The sequence below is a fragment of the Mytilus galloprovincialis genome, chromosome 1, assembly GCF_965363235.1.
Source record: "Mytilus galloprovincialis chromosome 1, xbMytGall1.hap1.1, whole genome shotgun sequence".
In the NCBI taxonomy this organism is placed as follows: Eukaryota; Metazoa; Mollusca; class Bivalvia; order Mytilida; family Mytilidae; genus Mytilus; species Mytilus galloprovincialis.
The window spans coordinates 31700883-31722072 of record NC_134838.1 but is presented as its reverse complement, the minus strand read 5'-3'; the positions used below and the strand labels follow the sequence as shown (position 1 = coordinate 31722072).

At 34.0% G+C, this 21190-nt stretch overlaps 1 protein-coding gene across 3 annotated transcripts in view; it reads left to right on the top strand.

Annotated features, from left to right (window-relative positions):
• The window catches only part of LOC143071556 (phosphatidylinositol 3-kinase regulatory subunit alpha-like), a 144247-nt gene that overhangs the window by 82210 nt on the left and 40847 nt on the right, over nucleotides 1-21190 (top strand). For all 3 annotated transcript variants that reach the window (XM_076245948.1, XM_076245930.1, XM_076245938.1), the window contains exon 4: nucleotides 7982-8029. In XM_076245948.1, the coding sequence (XP_076102063.1) occupies nucleotides 7982-8029 (48 nt within the window). The remainder of the gene's footprint in view (nucleotides 1-7981; nucleotides 8030-21190) is intronic.

The following is a 21190-nucleotide window of genomic DNA, read 5'->3' as shown; positions in this document are numbered from 1 at the left end:
AAGAGAGTATTTATCTGCTGTATTATATATAGTCGCAGATGACTGACACTTTCTCTGACGTATCTCAATGTCAGAAGAGTGTCATTCTCTGAAATATCTCAGTCACAGAAGGCTGACATATTTGTCTCAGAATGCTGTTATTCTCTGATGTACCTCTGTCTCAGAAGGCTGTTATTCTCTGACATATCTCAGTCACAGAAAGCTGTTATTCTCTGACATATCTCAGTCTCTGAAGACTGTTATTCTCTGACCTGTCTCAGTCACAGAAGGCTGTTATTCTCTGATGTGTCTCAGTCACAGAAAGTTGTTATTCTCTGACGTATCTCAGTCTCAGCAGGCTGTTATTCTCCGACATCTCAGTCTCTGAAGGCTGTTATTCTCTGACCTGTCTCAGTCACAGAAGGCTGACATATTTGTCTCAGAATGCTGTTATTCTCTGATGTACCTCTGTCTCAGAAGGCTGTTATTCTCTGACATATCTCAGTCACAGAAAGCTGTTATTCTCTGACATATCTCAGTCTCAAGACTGTTATTCTCTGACCTGTCTCAGTCACAGAAGGCTGTTATTCTCTGATGTGTCTCAGTCACAGAAAGTTGTTATTCTCTGACGTATCTCAGTCTCAGCAGGCTGTTATTCTCCGACATCTCAGTCTCTGAAGGCTGTTATTCTCTGACCTGTCTCAGTCACAGAAGGCTGATATTCTCTGATGTGTCTCAGTTACAAAAAGTTGTGATTCTCTGACATCTCAGTCTCTGAAGGCTGTTATTCCCTGATGTGTCTCAGTCACAGAAGGCTGTTATTCTCTGACGAATCTCAGTATCTGAAGGCCGTTATTCACTGACGTATCTCAGTATCAGAAGGCTGTTATTCAATAATGTATCTCAGTCTCTGAAGGCTGTTATTCTCTGACCTGTCTCAGTCACAGAAGGCTGTTATTCTCTGATGTGTCTCAGTCACAGAAGGCTGTTATTCTCTGACGTATCTCAGTCTCATAAGGCTGTTATTCTCCGACATCTCAATCTCTGAAGGCTGTTATTTTCTGACCTGTCTCAGTCACAAAAAGCTGTTATTCTCTGATGTGTCTCAGTTACAAAAAGTTGTTATTCTCTGACATCTCAGTCTCTGAAGGCTGTTATTCCCTGATGTGTCTCAGTCACAGAAGGCTGTTATTCCCTGATGTGTCTCAGTCACAGAAGGCTGTTATTCCCTGATGTGTCTCAGTCACAAAAGGCTGTTATTCTCTGACGAATCTCAGTATCAGAAGGCTGTTATTCACTGACGTATCTCAATATCAGAAGGCTGTTATTCACTGACGTATCTCAGTCTCTGAAGGCTGTTATTCTCTGACATATCTCAGTCTCTGAAGGCTGTCATTCTCTAGCATATCTCAGTCTCTGAATGCTGTCATGCTCTGGTATATCTCAAGTCTCTGAAGGCTGTCATGCTCTGGCATATCTCAGTCTCAGAAGAATGTTATTCGCTGACATATCTCAGTCTCTGGAGGCTGTTATTCGCTGACATCTCAGTCTCTGAAGGCTGTTATTCCCTGATGTGTCTCAGTCACAGAAGGCTGTTATTCTCTGACGAATCTCAGTATCAGAAGGCTGTTCCTCTCTGACGTATCTCAGTATCAGATGGCTGTTATTCTCTGACGTATCTCAGTCTCTGAAGGCTGTAATTCTCTGACATATCTCTGTCTCTGAAGGCTGTAATTCTCTGACATATCTCAGTCTCTGAAGGCTGTCATTCTCTGGCATATCTCAGTCTCTGAAGGCTGTCATGCTTTGGTATATCTCAGTCTCTGAAGGCTGTCATGCTCTGGCATATCTCAGTCTCAGAAGAATATTATTCACTGACGTATCTCAGTGTCTGAAGGCTGTTATTCTCTGACATATCTCAGTCTCTGAAGGCTGTCATGCTCTGACATATCTCAGTCTTTGAAGGCTGTCATGCTCTGGCATGTCTCAGTCGCTGAAGGCTGTTATGCTCTGGCATATCTCAGTCTCAGAAGGCTGTTATTCTCTGACATATATCAGTCTCTGAAGGCTGATATTTACTGACATATCTCAGTCTCTGAAGGTTGTCATGCTCTGGCATATCTCAGTCTCACATGGCTGTTATTCTCTGACATATCTCAGTCTCTGAAGGCTGATATTCTCTAACTGTCTCAGTCACAGAAGGCTGTTATTCACTGACATTTCTCAGTCTCTGAAGGCTGTTATTCTATGATGTATATCAGTCTCAGAAGGCTGTCATTCTCTGACATATCTCAGTCTCTGTAGGCTGTTATTAACTGACAAATGACTGTTTCAGAAGACTGTTATTCTCTGACAAATCTCTGTCTCGGAAGGCTGTCATTCTGTGACATATCTCAGTCTCTGAAGGCTGTTATTCTCTTATGTATCTCAATCTCAGAAGGGTCTTATTCTCTGATGTATATCAGTATTAGAAAGTTGTCATTCTCTGAGGTATCTAAGTCTCAGAAGGCTGTTATCCTCTGACGTTTCTCAGTCACAGAAGGCTGTTTTTTCTTGACATTTCTTAGTCTCAGAAGTCTGTTATTCCTTGATGTTTCTCCTTCTCAGAAGGCTGTTATTCTCTGACATATCTCAGTCTCAGAAGGCTGTTATTCCTTGACGTTTCGAAGTCTCAGAAGGCTGTTATTCCTTGACATTTCTCAGTCTCAGAAGGCTTTTATTCTTTGACGTTTCTCAGTCTCAGAAGTCTGTTATTCCTTGATGTTTCTCCTTCTCAGAAGGCTGTTATTCTCTGACATATCTCAGTCTCAGAAAGCTGTTATTCTCTGACATATCTTAGTCTCAGAAGGCTGTTATTCCTTGTCGTTTCTCAGTCTCAGAAGGCTGTTATTCCTTGACGTTTCTCAGTCTCAGAAGACTGTTATTCTTTGACATTTCTCGGTCTCAGAAGGCTGTTATTCCTTGACGTTTCTTAGTCTCTGGAGGCTCTTATTCCTTGACGTTTCTCAGTCTTAGAAGGCTGTCAATATCTCTAAGGTATTCAAGTCTCAGAAGGCTGTTATTCTTTGATGTATCTCACTTTCAGTAGGCTGTTATTCCTTGACATTTCTTAGTCTCAGAAGGCTGTTATGCCTTGATATTTCTCCTTCCCAAAAGGCTGTTATTCTCTGACGTATCTCAGTCTCAGAAGGCTGTTATTCCTTGACATTTCTCAGTCTCATAAGGCTTTGATTCCTTGACAATTCTCAGTCTCAGAAGGCTGTTATTCCTTGACGTTTCTTAGTCTCAGAAGTCTGTTATTCCTTGAGGTTTCTCCTTCTCAGAAGGCTGTTATTCTCTGACATATCTCAGTCTCAGAAGGCTGTTATTCCTTGACGTTTCTCAGTCTCAGAAGACTGTTATTCCTTGACATTTCTCAATCTCAGAGGGCTGTTATTCCTTGACGTTTCGAAGTCTCAGGAGGCTGTTATTCCTTGACGTTTCTCAGTCTCAGAAGGCTGTCATTATCTCTAATGTATTCAAGTCTCAGAAGGCTGTTATTTTTTTATGTATCTCAGTTTCAGAAGGCTGTCATTCTCCAACTTATCTCAGTCTGATAACGCTGACATATCTCAGTCACAGAAAGCTGCTTTTCTTTGAGGTATATCAGTCACAGAAGGGTGTCATTCTCTGAAAGTTCTTAGTCTTTAAAAGCTGTCTTTCTCTTATGTACTTGCTGTAAGATGTCACAGATATTTCTAATGATATGAATTATCACCATATTAATTTTTAACTGTCAAGTTTTTCAAACATCATCAAAAAGAAGTACATTACAAAATAAAAACCTTTGAGATATTACTTAAATTGATTGACAAGTTAAAGCTGCATAATAAACAGTAAGAATTGTTTTGTTGAAACTAGAAAAATATGCAAACACATTATCATAGTGTATACTGATATTTATTGACATTGGGTCAAGTTGCAATACTCAAGTGACATCTTGTAATTAAGTTTGGAAAAAAACAGCCATTTGATCTGATGACACAGTGTTTTCCTGTGTGTAAACAGTCACTTGCACTTTTCCTGTGACATTGAACTTGTAAACAAATAGTTTTCTTTGCCCTGCAATGGGAGTCTACCTACTGATATCTCATTATATGCACAAAAAAGCAGGCTATTAAGGATAAACTTAAGCTGTTATGGTAATTTATGGCAATAGATTACAATGATGTCTACAAGGAAACTTAAAAATTATGTATGTTTCTGATTAGAAAACCTATTTCAGTACCATTAACATCATTTAGCTCTTCAGTGACTTAGATTACTCAACCTTTTTGTGTTGAATACAAACTTTCTGTAAAACTGAGTGACTTGCTAATCAGTACTTATAGTGGATTAACCTTGGCCGAGATGGTCTTGTATCTGTTATAAACGCATACCATATTTTCTTTTTTGTACTTCAGTATACTATAATGTGAATTTTGTAAGTTGTAAATATAAAATCTCTTAATTGGAACACATTGAGTATCCTTTGACCTAATTGGAAATGTAGAAAACTGAAGAAAAAAACACTGTTGTTTCCATTTTTTTGAAAAAAAAAAAATTATATTGAATTTTGCAACTTCATTATATTTATATTGTTTGAAATGAGTGATGTTTTTTTTTTTTTTTAAATTTGAACAAGAAGATTAAGAGAGCTGTAGGATAATTCTTTTAGGTTTTATGTTAGATTTGACTTCTATTATCTTGATACAGCATTGTAAACAAGCTTTTAGGAAGGGGGTATTGTAGTAGTACTGTTAATCCTGTCACAACACGCTTACATGCTTAACACACCTCACCATACAGGCTACAATGGCCTTTGAGGGAGCATAGCATTAACAATTGATTATCTTGACTAATGATGAACCTAGATAACTTCCAAGGTCGAAGGTCTTAAAGAATAGAGAATGGAAACAGGGAATTTGTCAATGTAGCAACAAACCAAACAAAAGCAGAAGACAACCCAAGGCAACCAATGGGTCTTCAACACAGAAAAAAAATCTGGAGGCTAGTTCAGCTGTCCCCTAAACAATAATGTATACGAGTTCAGCGACATGGACACCACACCATCTCTGAAACATAAAATTGAAGCAAAGCACTAATGACTAACAATGTTTAGTCTCCTTGGTTCTGTCAATACGTTACCACATGATTGTAAGGCCTACAATGGCTACATTTCTGCCGGACAAGATTCATCTGACCTTGACCTCATTTACATTGATCATTGGAAATGTTAATTTTGTATAATACTTGCTGTGTAACTTTATTCTAAGACTTGTGATCAGTAACTCAGGTGAGACATTTCAGTATTCATACTGTTTGTTATCTTTTGTTTGGATTCTCTGTTCTTGGAGCCTTTTTTAGGCCCTAGTAGATGGGACATTTGTTATTACTACTGAGCTTGATAGATTAGACCTTTGGTTTTCTAGTTTGAATGATTTTACACTAGTAGTTTTTGGGCCCTTTATAGCTTGCTGTTCGGTGTGAGACAAGGCTCTGTGTTGAAGGCCGTACCTTAACCTATAATGGTTTACTTTTATAAATTGTTACTTAGATGGAGAGCTGTCTCATTGGCACTCATACCACATCTTCCTATATCTATTGATATTTTTGCATCAACAAAAAATGTAATTGCTTTTTTTATATCATAATTATCAAAAGATGTGCATACAGTTGAGCATTTTGGAAGCTTCAATACATAAGTTTGGTAAACTGTGAAAATAAACACATTCCTTGTATTCATACTATAAGGACCTAATTTTCTGTTTGTATCGTATAAGTTCTGATGTGAACAGAATCTTTTGTTTTAGCAAGGTTTAGAAAAAAGTTAAATGTGAATAAATGTCTTTTTCATTATGCTGTTTGGTTGAGGATCTTGACAACTTTTTGAGACTAGTATACCTTTTACACTTTTATATGTTGGTGAATATGTTTTGTTCTTTTGTGACGCCAGTCATATATTCCATCATGTATTTTCATGCTGTACATGCCAGAATCATGTACTGTAAATCATGCCAATAATAATGGTTCTAATTTATCTCTATGATTTCTATAGATATATGAAGACAGTAGACATGACCCTTGTATTCATTCTTGTAGACTGGTGATTTGATATTGACTTTATAGTCCAAGGACAAAAAGTTTTGTTGCAATCTTCCAAGGATATCTTAAGTAAATATTTAACATTTGTCAGATTACCAGTGATGTGTTCTGTCAACAGGTTTAGGAATTACATGATTCTGAACATGATTCGTAGGGCCAAGAAAGATGTTCCAAAAGTTTAAACCCAATTAAAACAAATGAAAGAAGAAGAAAAAAATCAAAAAAACATTGTGCCATAGTGAGATAAGAAATCATTGGATATTATTATAATGATTGTGTCAACTTGTGGCAGTTGTGCAGTTGCTAACAGACTTACAGACTTACAGACTTAAGAAAGAAAAAAAATCTGGTTTGTTTTGGAAACTAAATCTTTATAGTTTACAAAAGGGAATATAATACTAAGGGTTAATTTAAAGACCCTTAAGGTAAAGAAATTATGGCATTACTGGTATTTTAAAAAAAGACACAGACAAACAGCAGTACACAGTCAAAAACTAAACAGGAAACTGAAATTTGTATCATTTATAAAAAAAAATTGCTTATCTTCTTATGATATTCACAATTATTTTTTTGTAAACAATCAGCTTTTTTATCAAACCAAATCCTAAGTTAATGTAAGAAATAAAGTAAATTATGCTTTTTATTGTTTAATTTTATAAATTTTACAAACAATTTCTTGTAACAAAATAATGATAGTAATTTTTGTCAGTCACTTTGCTGATAAATTATTTGATAAGTGTTGGCACCAAAAGTTAGGAATCATGGAAAGAGGGTTGAACAAAGTTACATGGCTACAGATTTGTGTATCTGGTTGTAATTGAGAAAGTAAAGAGGAACATTATTCAAAAGACCAAAAGGCCACTTTATTGTGAATCTGCCATCTTAGATAAGATATTATTTATTTCTTATGGAAAAACTTTTGACAATATCATTTATTTTCGTATGACTACATTATTTTATCATAATAGTATTCTAGTTTTATGCAGGTAAATGTGTAAAAAATGTAGAAAAATTTGTGTCTGACCACTAAAAATCTTACGACAATAATTTTTCAAACGTATTCCAAGTAAAATTAATCTTTGTGATAGTTCTGTCTAAATTAAATAAAAGAATGACACAATTTTAAGTAATAAATATTTTATTATCTCAAAAAAAGAAAAATCTTTCCATATATATATATATATATTGTGACATGATTGAATTTGATTACTAAATATAACAGTATTAACCTAGTTGCTTCCTACACAGTCTATTGGATCTCAGTCAATATTGTTGCTTTCTAAATAAGGTCAGTAGGGAAACATTTTAAATGCTCTCACTGTAAATGAATTTGTGGTTAGCATTATAACATCACAAGAGGATTCACTGCATACGATTTTAAATACCAATCTCTTTAATTTTAGAAGTTGGAACATGTTTGATTTACAAGATTTTACTGTTGAGGCGGGACTAGAATTGATACTTTAAATCAACTCCTACTGCACCTTCAAACTTTTAAGTTTATTCTGGGCATTTGCCTACATCTGTATTTTATGCACCTGATTCTATTGAATTGTATTTTGAGAAGATTTATGTTAGAATAATTATTTTTAATATACTTACAATATTTGATATTCTGTAGTACAAATTCTGGCAGATTTGTTACACATTGATACATTTCTTATACTGCAAATTGGGATTTTGATATTTAGTATGTTGCACAACACATTTTGGTACTTTGGTTACATATTTTATGTTGTACTGCAAATTCTAGTATCAAAACCTGGTCCTTTTGAACATTATCATGTTGCAAAACTTCACCAGATTTTTTTTATGCAAACACTATATTAATATGTTTTATAAAAGAGATGACATCAATGGATTTTTTCTTTTCTTTCAGGTAATGATTTCATATGGGGTACTGGTAAAGTTGGCAAAAGGTGTACAGGTATGTAGAAAACAAAAATCCACAGGAATAGAGATGTGTCCATTGCCATTGTTGTTTTTTTTCTTTTGTTAGCATGGTCTCCTGAAGTGCATGTGGTTGTGGTTCCATCCCTGACCACTGGTCCTGAAAATTATAATAGATAGACAGAACTTTTATTTGCAAAAATGATCAGCAAGACAAGATCTTCAAATAAGTCATATTATGACCAAGATTTTCAGATGACTTCTTATTAGAATTATTGCCCTTAGATGACAGTTTTCCTCAATTTTTTGCATTATTGCCTTATATCTTAAAAACTATAATTGATAGATAGAATCTTTAAAGGGCAAACATGATCAGGACAACAGGATCTACAAGTAGGTAAAACATAACTGAAATCTTTAGTTGACTTCTTATTAGAGTTATTGCCCTTTGATGACAATTTTTAGAGATTTTGCTAATATCTTTAAAACTCTAATAGGTACTAACTTCAAAAGGGAAAGATAATCAGCATGATGAGAATTATAAAAAATCAACATGACATCAATTGTTAGTTAACTCTAATAATACTTTAATGATGATTTTTACTAAAAAGTTGCCATTGTTGAAGATACAGGTGATTGACACAAGCTGCTTTTAGGACCTATAGATTTCACATATTCTTCAACAAAAACTGCTATATAAAAAAAAAATGAAATTCTAAAGATTTAAAGCCTAACATCTTTGTTTTACAAAAGTACTTATTAACTATATCTATATAAAACAACTAAAAGCTGTCACATCAAACTGCTGTAACCTGTTTTTAAAAAGTTTTTTTTGTCTGCGCCACTTAGTGCAGTGTTTTAAACTTCCTAATTCAACAATTCGAACACATTTTTAGTTTTACAATTTTTTATTTTTTTTTTTTGTTCAGCTAATAATTCAGTAAAATAGATGAATGTTAAATGTGTGCATGTTCCTGTATATTCTTGTGTCACAATACTGAAATTTTTACATCATATTAAAACCAGATTGTTCAATGAATCATTTACGCCAAATGACATGCACATTGACTTTGGGGTCAACCAGTGTAACTAATTTATAAAAACTTGAGATAAATTTTTTGAATTTCATTCTCAATTTTGTAAGAATTGGTAAGAAGACTGTATCTCTCTCTCTCCCCCTCCCACCACCCTCCACCACCACCACCAAATCTTACTTACCAGTAGAATGTTTATTAACTTGTGATCAATTTTATTCACAATTCTTTTTTTTGTGAAGTAGTCCCTTCAACTTCATACTTTATTTGGCTGTTTCTTTTTTGGGATTGACAACCGTCATTGCTGAATCTTTTGTAGACAATTCACACGTCTAGCACAAATATAAAATTTCAATCCTGGTATCTATGATGAGTTTTTTTGATAATTCTGATTTTTTTCTGCAGTAAATTTAGTTAAATTTTCATATGCTTAACATCTCCCTTTTTAGAAAATTTCTTCAACAAAAATGCTATAAAAATATTCAATGAAATTCCAAAGAATTGAAGCCTTTAAACTTCTGTAAATTTCTGGGAAGGATCGATTTTCTGTTTTACAAAACTTATATAATTGTGTAAATGAATCAAGTAAAAGCTGTGACATAAACATGCTGTTTCTAAGTGTTGTTACCTCCAAAATGTCTTCTGTCGCACTACACAAGGATTTACTTCCTGGTTCTCAAATCAAGGAAACATTTAGTTTTTTGTTCTGCTAATATTTCAATTAAATAGATGACTTTCAAAATTTACACACGTTCTAAACCATTCCCTTTGTCACAATATTCATGTTTTTACGTCACTGTAAAACCAGTTGTTCAATGACGTCTTTAAGGCCAAATGACCTGGAGTCAACCAGTCTAACTAATTTATAAAAAAACAACTTGAAAGTCTATTGAATAGCATCCTCAATTTTGTAGTACTCGTAAAAAAAATAACTGTGACCCTTATTATAAATCTCTATTCACCAAACGTCTGTAACTCACCAGTAGAATGTTCATTCATGATGATTATTATATTAAAACTGATTGAAGATTTTTTTGTGAAATAAGTCCCCAAGCTTTGATGATTCAAATTTTCTTTAGTACATATAGGTAAAATTACTGTCTCATTGTTTTATGTACAAGATATATATTCTACAACAAAAACTGCTATGTGAAAAAAAGATTCAAAAGATTTGAAGCTGAACTTTTGTAAATTCCCGATAAGAAATTGATTTTGTGTTTTACAAAAGTTACCTATCAAATATACATATTTGTTAAACGAAACAAACATTTAAAGCTGTGTCATAAAATTGCTGTTTTTCAAAATTTGTAACTCCCACTTACTAAATGCAGTATTTGAACTTCCTGCTTCTCAAATCAAGGAAATGCATTGCTTTACAAATGTGTGTTTATTTGTTCAGCTAATATTTCAGTAAATTTAATTTCATTCCGAATTTTCTCAATACTGATAAAACCAGAGCCCCTTTCATAAAGTATCTTACTTTTGATTGAAAATTCTTTTGTGAAGAGGTGAAAATATAAGTCCCTCAGCATTGATGATTCAGGATTTTTCTTCAGTTCACAAAGGTTGAATTACTGTTGAACTTTATTAAAGTACAGATAAAGTAAATATTTGTGGTGTTTTGGCTTTTTTTCTTGTTCTCATCTTTTTAGTGAATTGTGAAAAGGTTGTAAGAGTGAAGAATTAATTACAAAAAGGTTAAAGGAAACGTATATTTTTTTTTACTTAATGTTACACTTAGATCTTTTGTCAGCGATTAAGGCTAATAAAGCATTTGAAAAGAAAAATCTGTTCTGAGTTTCTAAAGTACAAACAGGTAACAAAATTATTGTGATTTGATCTTGTTATTTCTTAAATATTGTAAATGTGGTGTCAAGAGTATTGTTCATAAAATATGATTACATTTTCAAATTGTAAAGTTTGATCTAAAGGTGACGTAACATATTTTTTATGTCAAGATTAAATGTAAGAGTGTCATTGTGTTTGCTTAGTGGAAAGTAGATCAATTCTGATACTATCAAACTTCTATTGTAAGGTATATGTCAAAACTAAGGTGAAAATCTTGGTAGGGGACACATTTTACCTTTGTTGACAAAATATAGTGTCACAATAAATCTGATAGCTTTAATAACCATATATCCTAAGTCATTGAAAGAAAGAAGAAAGAAAGAAAGAAGTATTTTCCCCTTGACTTTTTAGAGTAATATTTTACTTGTTATCATACTCAGGGTATAAAAGAAGTAGGTCAACCTGTACGACATATATTTTAACCTACAAATTAATTTGGAGTTGTGTTTGAATTTAACTTGCCTTCTACTGTGGTAGGTAAATTGTTTTGGTAGTTTTTGGGATACTATTGCTTTCAAGCAATCTGTAGACTTATACCATTGGCTCGGGCCATGCCCTCACGTCAACCGTTTTATTCTAAACATTAAAGAAAATCTCAGATTGTTATGATTGTCTTGGTTTAAAAGTTAATAACAAACAAAGGGATTGAACTTAAACAACTTTCCTATAATGTTCTTTTCATAATCTTCATGTTTAATATTTCCCTTGACTTATATGCCTGTTTTCAACAACACGGAAAATCAGATTTGAGCAGTATTTATATTTAGAGTTTTTATAAATTTAGAAACATGTCAGAGGGAATTCCCCAGTTTTGATAAAAAAAATGCAAGAGTTCTCTGAATTCCGATACATCTATTTCTGTCATATAAGAAATGAAGTGGAGTTTTTTGTCGAGCCTTCAACTTTTGTTGCAGAAAGCTCGACATAGGGATAGTGATCCGGCGGCGGCGGTGGCTACGACGGCGGCGTTAGCTCACTTCTTAAAAGCTTTATATTTTTGAAGGTGGAAGACCTGGATGCTTCATACTTTGTATATAGATGCTTCATGTTACGAAGTTTCCGTCAGTCACATTTTCATGGTTCAGTGACCACTTGAAAAAAAAGTTCAAATTTTTTGTTATGTTGAATTCTCTCTTATTATAAGTAATAGGATAACTATATTTGATATGTGCGTACCTTGCAAGGTCCTCGTGTCTGTCAGATAGTTTTCACTTGACCTCGACCTCATTTCATGGATCAGTGAACAAGGTTAAGTTTTGGTGGTCAAGTCCATATCTCATACTATAAGCAATAGGGCTAGTGTATTCGGTGTATGGAAGGACTGTAAGGTGTACATGTTCAACTGGCAGGTGTCATCTGACCTTGACCTCATTTTCATGGTTCAGTGGTTATAGTTAAATTTTTATACGACCGCAAAATTTGAAAAATTTTTCGTCGTATATTGCTATCACGTTGGCGTCGTCGTCGTCGTCATCGTCGTCGTCGTCGTCGTCGTCGTCGTCGTCGTCCAAATACTTTTAGTTTTCGCACTCTAACTTTAGTAAAAGTGAATGGAAATCTATGAAATTTTAACACAAGGTTTATGACCACAAAAGGAAGGTTGGTATTGATTTTGGGAGTTTTGGTCCCAACATTTTAGGAATTAGGGGCCAAAAAGGGCCCAAATAAGCATTTTCTTGGTTTTCGCACTATAACTTTAGTTTAAGTTAATAGAAATCTATGAAATTTTGACACAAGGTTTATGACCACAAAAGAACGGTTGGGATTGATTTTGGGAGTTTTGGTTTCAACAGTTTAGGAATTAGGGGCCAAAAAAGGGCCCAAATAAGCATTATTCTTGGTTTTCGCACAATAACTTTAGTTTAAGTAAATAGAAATCTATGAAATTTAAACACAAGGTTTATGACCATAAAAGGAAGGTTGGTATTGATTTTGGGAGTTTTGGTCCCAACAGAATAAGGGGCCCAAAGGGTCCAAAATTAAACTTTGTTTGATTTCATCAAAATTGAATAATTGGGGTTCTTTGATATGCCGAATCTAACTGTCATGTCTGTGTATGTAGATTCTTAACTTTGGTCCCGTTTTCAAATTGGTCTACATTAAGGTCCAAAGGGTCCAAAATTAAACTTAGTTTGATTTTGACAAAAAATGAATCAGGTAGGTTCTTTGATATGCTGAATCTAAAAATGTACTTAGATTCTTGATTATTGGCCCAGTTTTCAAGTTGGTCCAAATCGGGGTCCAAAATTAAACTTTGTTTTATTTCATCAAAAATTGAATAAATGGGGTTCTTTGATATACCAAATCTAACTTTGTATGTAGATTCTTCATTTTTGGTCCTGTTTTCAAATTGGTCTACACTAAAGTCCAAAGGGTCCAAAATTAAACTTAGTCTGATTTTAACAAAAATTGAAAACTTGGGGTTCTTTGATATGCTGAATCCAAAAATGTACTTAGATTTTTTATTATGGGCCCAGTTTTCAAGTTGGTCCAAATCAGGATCTAAAATTATTATATTAAGTATTGTGCAATAGCAAGTCTTTTCAATTGCACAGTATTGCGCAATGGCAAGAAATATCTAATTGCACAATATTGTGAAATAGCAAATTTTTTTTTAATTAGAGTTATCTTTCTTTGTCCAGAATAGTAAGCAAGAAATATCTAATTACAAAATATTGTGCAATAGCAAGATTTTTTTTTAATTGGAGTTATCTTTCTTTGTCCAGAATCAACTTAAATCTTTGTTATATACAAGATACAATGTATATTCACTTTTTACTACCAACTGATAAATTAAAATAATCTTTACCATTCAGTGATAACAAGCAGTTTTTTTACATTTTAATATTTTATGATGTATTTAAAAGAGTAGTTATTGTTGCAAACTCCATTAGAAATTTGAATTGATATCAGTTTTGGAAAAAGGGAAACGGGAATGTGAAAAAAAAGGGGGGGGGGGGTTTAAATTTTTCTCATTTCAGATTTCATAAATAAAAAGAAAATTTCTTCAAACAATTTTTTGAGAGGATTAATATTCAACAGCATAGTGAATTGCTCAAAGGCAAAAAAAAAACTTTTAAGTTCATTAGACCACATTCATTCTGTGTCAGAAACCTATGCTGTGTCAACTATTTAATTTTAGATTTAAAAAGTTTGAAGAAGAAATCTTTAATTGATTTGTAAAATCTTGACATTTGTTTTGTGTAAAAAAAAACCATGTAATGTCAAAAATTTGATCACAATCCAAATTCAGAGCTGTATCACGCTTGAATGTTTTGTCCATACTTGCCCCAACTGTTCAGGGTTCGACCTCTGTGGTCGTATAAAGCTGCGCCCTGCGGAGCACCTGGTTGTGTTTTGGTCTGTTTTTCTCATACCATATGCAATAGGTCTACTATATTTGTTGTATGGAATGATTGTTAAGTGTACATGTCTAGCGGGCAGATGTCATGTGACCTTGACCTCATTTTCATGGTTCAGTGGTCAAAGTTAAGTTTTTGAGTTTTGGTCTTTTTATCAAATGCTATATGCCATAGGTCAACTATATTTGGTGTATGGAAATATTTTATGATCTTTATGTCAGTCGAGCAGGTTTTATTTAACCGTGACCTCATTTTCACGGTTCATTGCACAGTGTTAAGTTTTTGTGTTTTGGTCTATTTTTCTTAAACTATAAGTAATGTGTCAACTATATATGTTGTATAGAAGCATTGTTAGCTGTACCTGTCTGCCTGGCATGGTTCATCTGACCTTGACCTCTTTTTCAAGGTTCATTGGTCTTTGTTTAGTTATCTTGGTTAATGTTAAGTTTATGTGACAGTTGTAATAAAGCTTAGCTTTATACTTAGGACTATCAACATAATATCAATGATTAGTATAGAAGGCGAGACATTTCAGAGTGTGCACTCTTGTCTTATATGTCACTGTTATGAAACTGATATTTGATATTGTTCTTCAATAAAGAAATAGAGATCCATCTAGGTCGTTTAATTAACATTTAATACACATTCTCGCTCCAGGGTTTGTTTAGGTTATTGTGCGCATGCATATAGTTTTCATGACTTCAAGGGGTATTAGATTGAATGGTTGCTCTAGATTGATTAATTTAAAACTAATGGGATCTTTTCTATGTATGTCTGCTATTGAGGTTTATTGTTGTTGCATAATTTTAAATCATATGCATCATTTAAATTAAAATAAATGTAGTCCACATTGTAAAGCTTTAACTACAACACCCCTTCCGGCGAAATGGATTCTTCCATGTTATCGTTTCCAGTTGTCTCCCTTCTGGAAGTAAATTCCGTCAATTCTGAGAGATCAAAATATACGATACAAATTAACTTGTTCTGTCGATAAACGTCATATTATATTAAAAACGATCGCAATTTAAACCGAGGAATGTGTACGGAAAGGAGTCATGACCACTGACCCAAACGAAATAAATATTTAAAGAGTTAGGAATGGGGTTCCTCCTAGAATTAACGTAGGGAAATAGGTGATAAGATACGTAGTGAAATACCTTCTCACGTGACTGCTGTGGAAAGTACAAAAATAAAACACAATAGGCCTAAGTACATGTTCATACACTTGTATTTGGGAGAAAGTTTACACATTTTAATGCTTCACAGTGCATCAACTGTTTTGTTAAGAAGATCTGCTTGCCCCATAAATCTCTTATAATAATGTACACCATGCCAAATTAGCAAGATCCACAAATAAGACAAACTCTGAGAAGACATGAAATGGTAGATCTCACTTAAGTCAACTCCTTTAATATTGAAGTTCAATATGGCCTTAATGACAATTTTTTAAATTTTTTGTGTTTTTTTCCAATATCTTGAAAATGTAACTACGTAAGAATAGATAGATAGAAACAGTTAAAAGCAGAAATCTAGATCTATAAATACTGGTCAGTATAGATTATATTGTCAGTGAATTGACTTAATTTCTTTTTAACCTCATATGGTTTTTATTTGTGTTCTGTAAATAGAATTTGTTTGTTCGATATCTACTTGTATATTAATAGTTAGGTCTTTACGAAATCCCTACCTAATATCAAATGATCTAGTTTCCAATTTTACTACCGGGGTACTTTTGTTACAAAATATGAATCCTTAGAGTGCTAATTTATACATTTATATTTAGAACTGAATACATTATACTTATTTCTTCAACCTGGTTTCCATAATTTATTCATTGAATTGTGGATAATCCTACTCAATTTTCGGCTATTTTAACTGCAAGAATAGGACTATAAAAGACTTAAATGATAAATCAGGTCAAAATAAATTGTATAATGACCTAAATTATAATAACTTTGAAGTCTTTGTGAAGAATTATAAATTGGTCATTTAAAGGACACTTAGCTGAATCTATTCTGTTTTTATAGCCAACTTTATATTCTCTTACACCCAAGTGTTGTGGTAGGAGAAAAAAACTAGGTGATAATTGTAGTTACGTTAAATCACTTCAGATATACCAAGCAGTACATTTACATATTTAGCAATTTTTGTCCTGGCAAAAATTGGTGTTCTTTATAAAATTATCACTTTGGAACCTTAGATTATATACCAGTATGTTTAATATAACACATTTCATACAGATATAAGAAGACGTGGTATGACTGCCAAAGAGACAACTCTCCATTCAATTCACAATTTGTAAAAGTGAACCAATATAGGTCTTAAGTACAGCTTTCAACATAGAGCCTTGGTTTACACCGACCAGCAAGCTATAAAGGGCTCCAAAAATGACTAGCGTAAAACCATTCAAACAGGATAAGCCACAGTCTAATCCATGTAGAATGCAAGAAACCTATGTTTGTATGTAGGGAGACAACAAACTATTGAATCTTGATTCTGAATCCTATAACACTTATGATCAGAATTATTGTTTGGCCCTTATTGTCATTGAGCTTTACCTTTTCAAATACAAATATACTGACCAGCCCCTATACAACTCAACACATATTCTGATACTTATATGCTTCTAAAGGGGAAAATGACGGTTACTGTAACAGAATAATTTGCATATTTTATATCAACAATGTTATAGCATTTACTAAGGAAATAGCCAGTCGAATTAAAGTCTATTAAGAATATCTTAAATACCCTAGAAAATGACTATTGTACATTAAACATCCAGTGATTAAGGTCATCAGTGTCATTAAAGGACAACTTGGTTATTGACCTCTTCAACTCCTTACAAGTTATTTCACTCTTATTTAAATTATGTTTCTCTAAAAAAAAATTATGATATTAAAGTGTCCAAAAATTGGCCTCAGGGTATAAAATTAGACCTTAAATCCTCTATCAGATCTAATCCCAAATGAAGAGAAATTCCATTGCTTGCCAAATAATGCAACATATAATACCAAATAAGATTTAAAATGGTATATTTAGAGTGGCTAGGAATTGTGTTTCACTCCATTCAAAATTTTGACCTAATTGCAAGTTGTTTTATCAAATCAAAATGTTCAAATGGCCAGAAAGTTTTAAGAACTGCAAAGTTAAGACAGAAAATTGCAAAGCAATGCTATTCTAAAAGTTTGTTTATAGTTTCCATAGACTCCTCATCTAGGTTTTAAGAACTTTAATATCTCTGTTACAGTAAATTTTTTTTTTTGTCTGACTGTTTCTACGGAACCTCATGGTTTTTGTGGAGCCTGCAACTTTTGTTGCAGAAAGCTCGACATAGGGATAGTGATCTGGCGACGGCGGCTACGGCGGCGGTGTTAGCTAACTTCTTAAAAGCTTTATATTTTAGAAGGTGGAAGAACTGGATGCTTCATACTTTGTATATAGATGCCTCATGTTACGAAGTTTCCGTCAGTCACATGTCCAATGTCCTTGACCTCATTTTCATGGTTCAGTGACCACTTGAAAAAAAAGTTCAAATTTTTTGTAATGTTGAATTCTCTCTTATTATAAGTAATAGGATAACTATATTTGATATGTGCGTACCTTGCAAGGTCCTCATGTCTGTCAGACAGTTTTCACTTGACCTCTACCTCATTTCATGGATCAGTGAACAAGGTTAAGTTTTGGTGGTCAAGTCCATATCTCAGATACTATAAGCAATAGGGCTAATATATTCGGTGTATGGAAGGACTGTAAGGTGTACATGTCCAACTGGCAGGTGTCATCTGACCTTGACCTCATTTTCATGGTTCAGTGGTTATAGTTAGATTTTTGTGTTTTGGTCTGTTATTCTCATACTATATGCAATAGGTCTACTATATTTGTTGTATGGAATGATTGTAAGGTGTACATGTCTAGCGGGCAGATGTCATGTGACCTTGACCTCATTTTCATGGTTCAGTGGTCAAAGTTAAGTTTTTGAGTTTTGGTCTTTTTATCTAATACTATATGCCATAGGTCAACTATATTTGGTGTATGGAAATATTTTATGATCTTTATGTCAGTCGCGCAGGTTTTATTTGACCGTGACCTCATTTTCACGGTTCATTGCACAGTGTTAAGTTTTTGTGTTTTGGTCTATTTTTCTTAAACAATAAGTAATAGGTCAACTATATATGTTGTATAGAAGCATTGTTAGCTGTACATGTCTGCCTGGTATGGTTCATCTGACCTTGACCTCATTTTCAAGGTTCATTGGTCTTTGTTTAGTTATCTTGGTTAATGTTAAGTTTATGGTACAGTTGTTATAAAGCTTAGCTTTATACTTAGGACTATCAACATAATATCAATGATTAGTATAGAAGGCGAGACATTTCAGCGTGTGCACTCTTGTTAGAACTAAATGTCTCTGTAATAGTAAAATCTAGTTTTTTTGTCTGTCTGGCAGGTGTTTCTGTGGGACCCTCATGGTTTTTGTCTGTCTGGCAGGTGTTTCTGTGGGAACCTCATGGTTTTTGTCTGTCTGGCAGGTGTTTCTGTGGGACCCTCATGGTTTTTGTCTGTCTGGCAGGTGTTTCTGTGGGAACCTCATGGTTTTTGTCTGTCTGGCAGGTGTTTCTGTGGGACCCTCATGGTTTTTGTCTGTCTGGCAGGTGTTTCTGTGGGAACCTCATGGTTTTTGTCTGTCTGGCAGGTGTTTCTGTGGGACCCTCATGGTTTTTGTCTGTCTGGCAGGTGTTTCTGTGGGAACCTCATGGTTTTTGTCTGTCTGGCAGGTGTTTCTGTGGGAACCTCATGGTTTTTGTCTGTCTGGCAGGTGTTTCTGTGGGAACCTCATGGTTTTTGTCTGTCTGGCAGGTGTTTCTGTGGGACCCTCATGGTTTTTGTCTGTCTGGCAGGTGTTTCTGTGGGACCCTCATGGTTTTTGTCTGTCTGGCAGGTGTTTCTGTGGGAACCTCATGGTTTTTGTCTGTCTGGCAGGTGTTTCTGTGGGAACCTCATGGTTTTTGTCTGTCTGGCAGGTGTTTCTGTGGGAACCTCATGGTTTTTGTCTCTCCATGACAGAGTCAAAAAGAGAGAAATAGGTATACTGTTTCCAGCATCGGTAACGGCGGCATATCTCATTTCCATGGATATTATTTGGCCCCGCCCCCTCAGTTATGGTCTATTGACTTTGAAACTTTTCCTTAGTTATCATGTATTAGTTTGTGATGAGGTCTGTTTATGGGGAACCACTAGTGTTAGGTCAATGATATTTGGTATGCAGTTGTATTATCATTGGCGCATCTCATTATACTATGAAGTTTATTTGGGCACATCCCCTCAGTTATTGTTTATTGACTTTGAAATTTTGCTTTGTAAATACATGTACATGTATTTGGTTGTTTAGGTTTGTTTAAAAGGAACTGCCTATGATAAGACAATGCTATTTGGTATGCAGTTGTATTAGCATTGGCACACATTTCCATGGATATTGTTTAGCCATGCACCTTCAGTCATGGTTCATTGAATTTGAATATTTGCAAAACTTACATGTTAAAGTTTTTCTATTAATTTCAAGATTTGCATTATTAAAATTACCAAAAGATGAGACAAATCACTGTGTAGCGGTTAAAAGTTTGTTAGAACTACCAGTAAATGTCTCTGTAACAGTAACATCTAGTTTCAATTTTTATACCCCCGATTTACCTCTGTCTGTCCGTCCGTCAATCGTGCCGTCCGTTCATCCCATGAATATTTTCGTCACATTTTTCTCAGGAACTACAATGCCTGGATTTCTGAAATTTGGTTTCAGGGTTTATATAAGTCAGCTATACTGTGTGATGCATTTTCAGATTCATCACTCAACAACTTCCTGTTTACCGAACACTTGTATCATTTTACACATGATGGCCAAGTTGAAAATTTTCGTCGCATTTTTCTCAGGAACTACAATGCCAGGATTTCTGAAATTTGGTTTCAGGACTTATATAAGTCAGTTATACCGTGTGATGCGTTTTCAGATTCATCACTTAACAACTTCCTGTTTACCGAACACTTACATATTTTTACACTATTGACATTATCCACTTGCGGCGGGGGTATCATCAGTGAGCAGTAGCTCACAGTTACACTTGTTTTTCTCTGACAGGTGTTTCTAAGAAACCTCAGGGTTTTTAAAACTAAATGTCTCTGTAAGTTGTAATAGTAAAATCTAGTTTTCCATTTTATGACCGTCAGGTTTTTCTAAGGAATCTTATGATTTTAAGAACTAAATGTCACTGTAACAGTTAAATCTAGTTTCCATTTTTTGTCTGACAGTTGTAGGAACCTCATGTTTTTTTAGAACTAAATGTCTCTGTAACAGTAAAATCTAGTTTCCATTTTTTTGTCTGACAGGTGTTTTTAAGGAATCTTATGGTTTTCAGAACTAAATGTCACTGTAACAGTAAAATCAGTTCATTTCAGCATTAGTGAATTGAAAATGTCATACAATCTTTTATTATTCTAGAATTGGTCTTTACAGACCTGTTAATTGAGTTTGTAGCGTGTCTCAACCTTTATAATCATCAGTTCACTTAAGTTAAAGAGTTTACAGGATCACTTTACAGTGTGTGACATTTCCATATATGGAAGTAGATAAAGGCAAAGCTGGGTGACCATTTTTTGTGCAACTGAAATCAACTTTTAATAGTTCTGACTGGTAGTTTTATCAATAGAATTATGTCATAGATTTCAATCTTGAAGGCAATTCAAGATTTGATATTGAATTACAAACACTTATGTGAAACAATTACATTATTATTAGTAATTACATTTTTTTACCTATTTCTTTGCAGTAGATATTTGGGGTTACATACATCCCAGTAAACTATTTTGTTCAAGGTCATTGCAAAATGCTTACTTTTCAAGTTAAATGGTTGAAGGAAGTGTACCCACTTAAACCTTTGTGAAAAAAAAGAAATAAATTAGTTACAT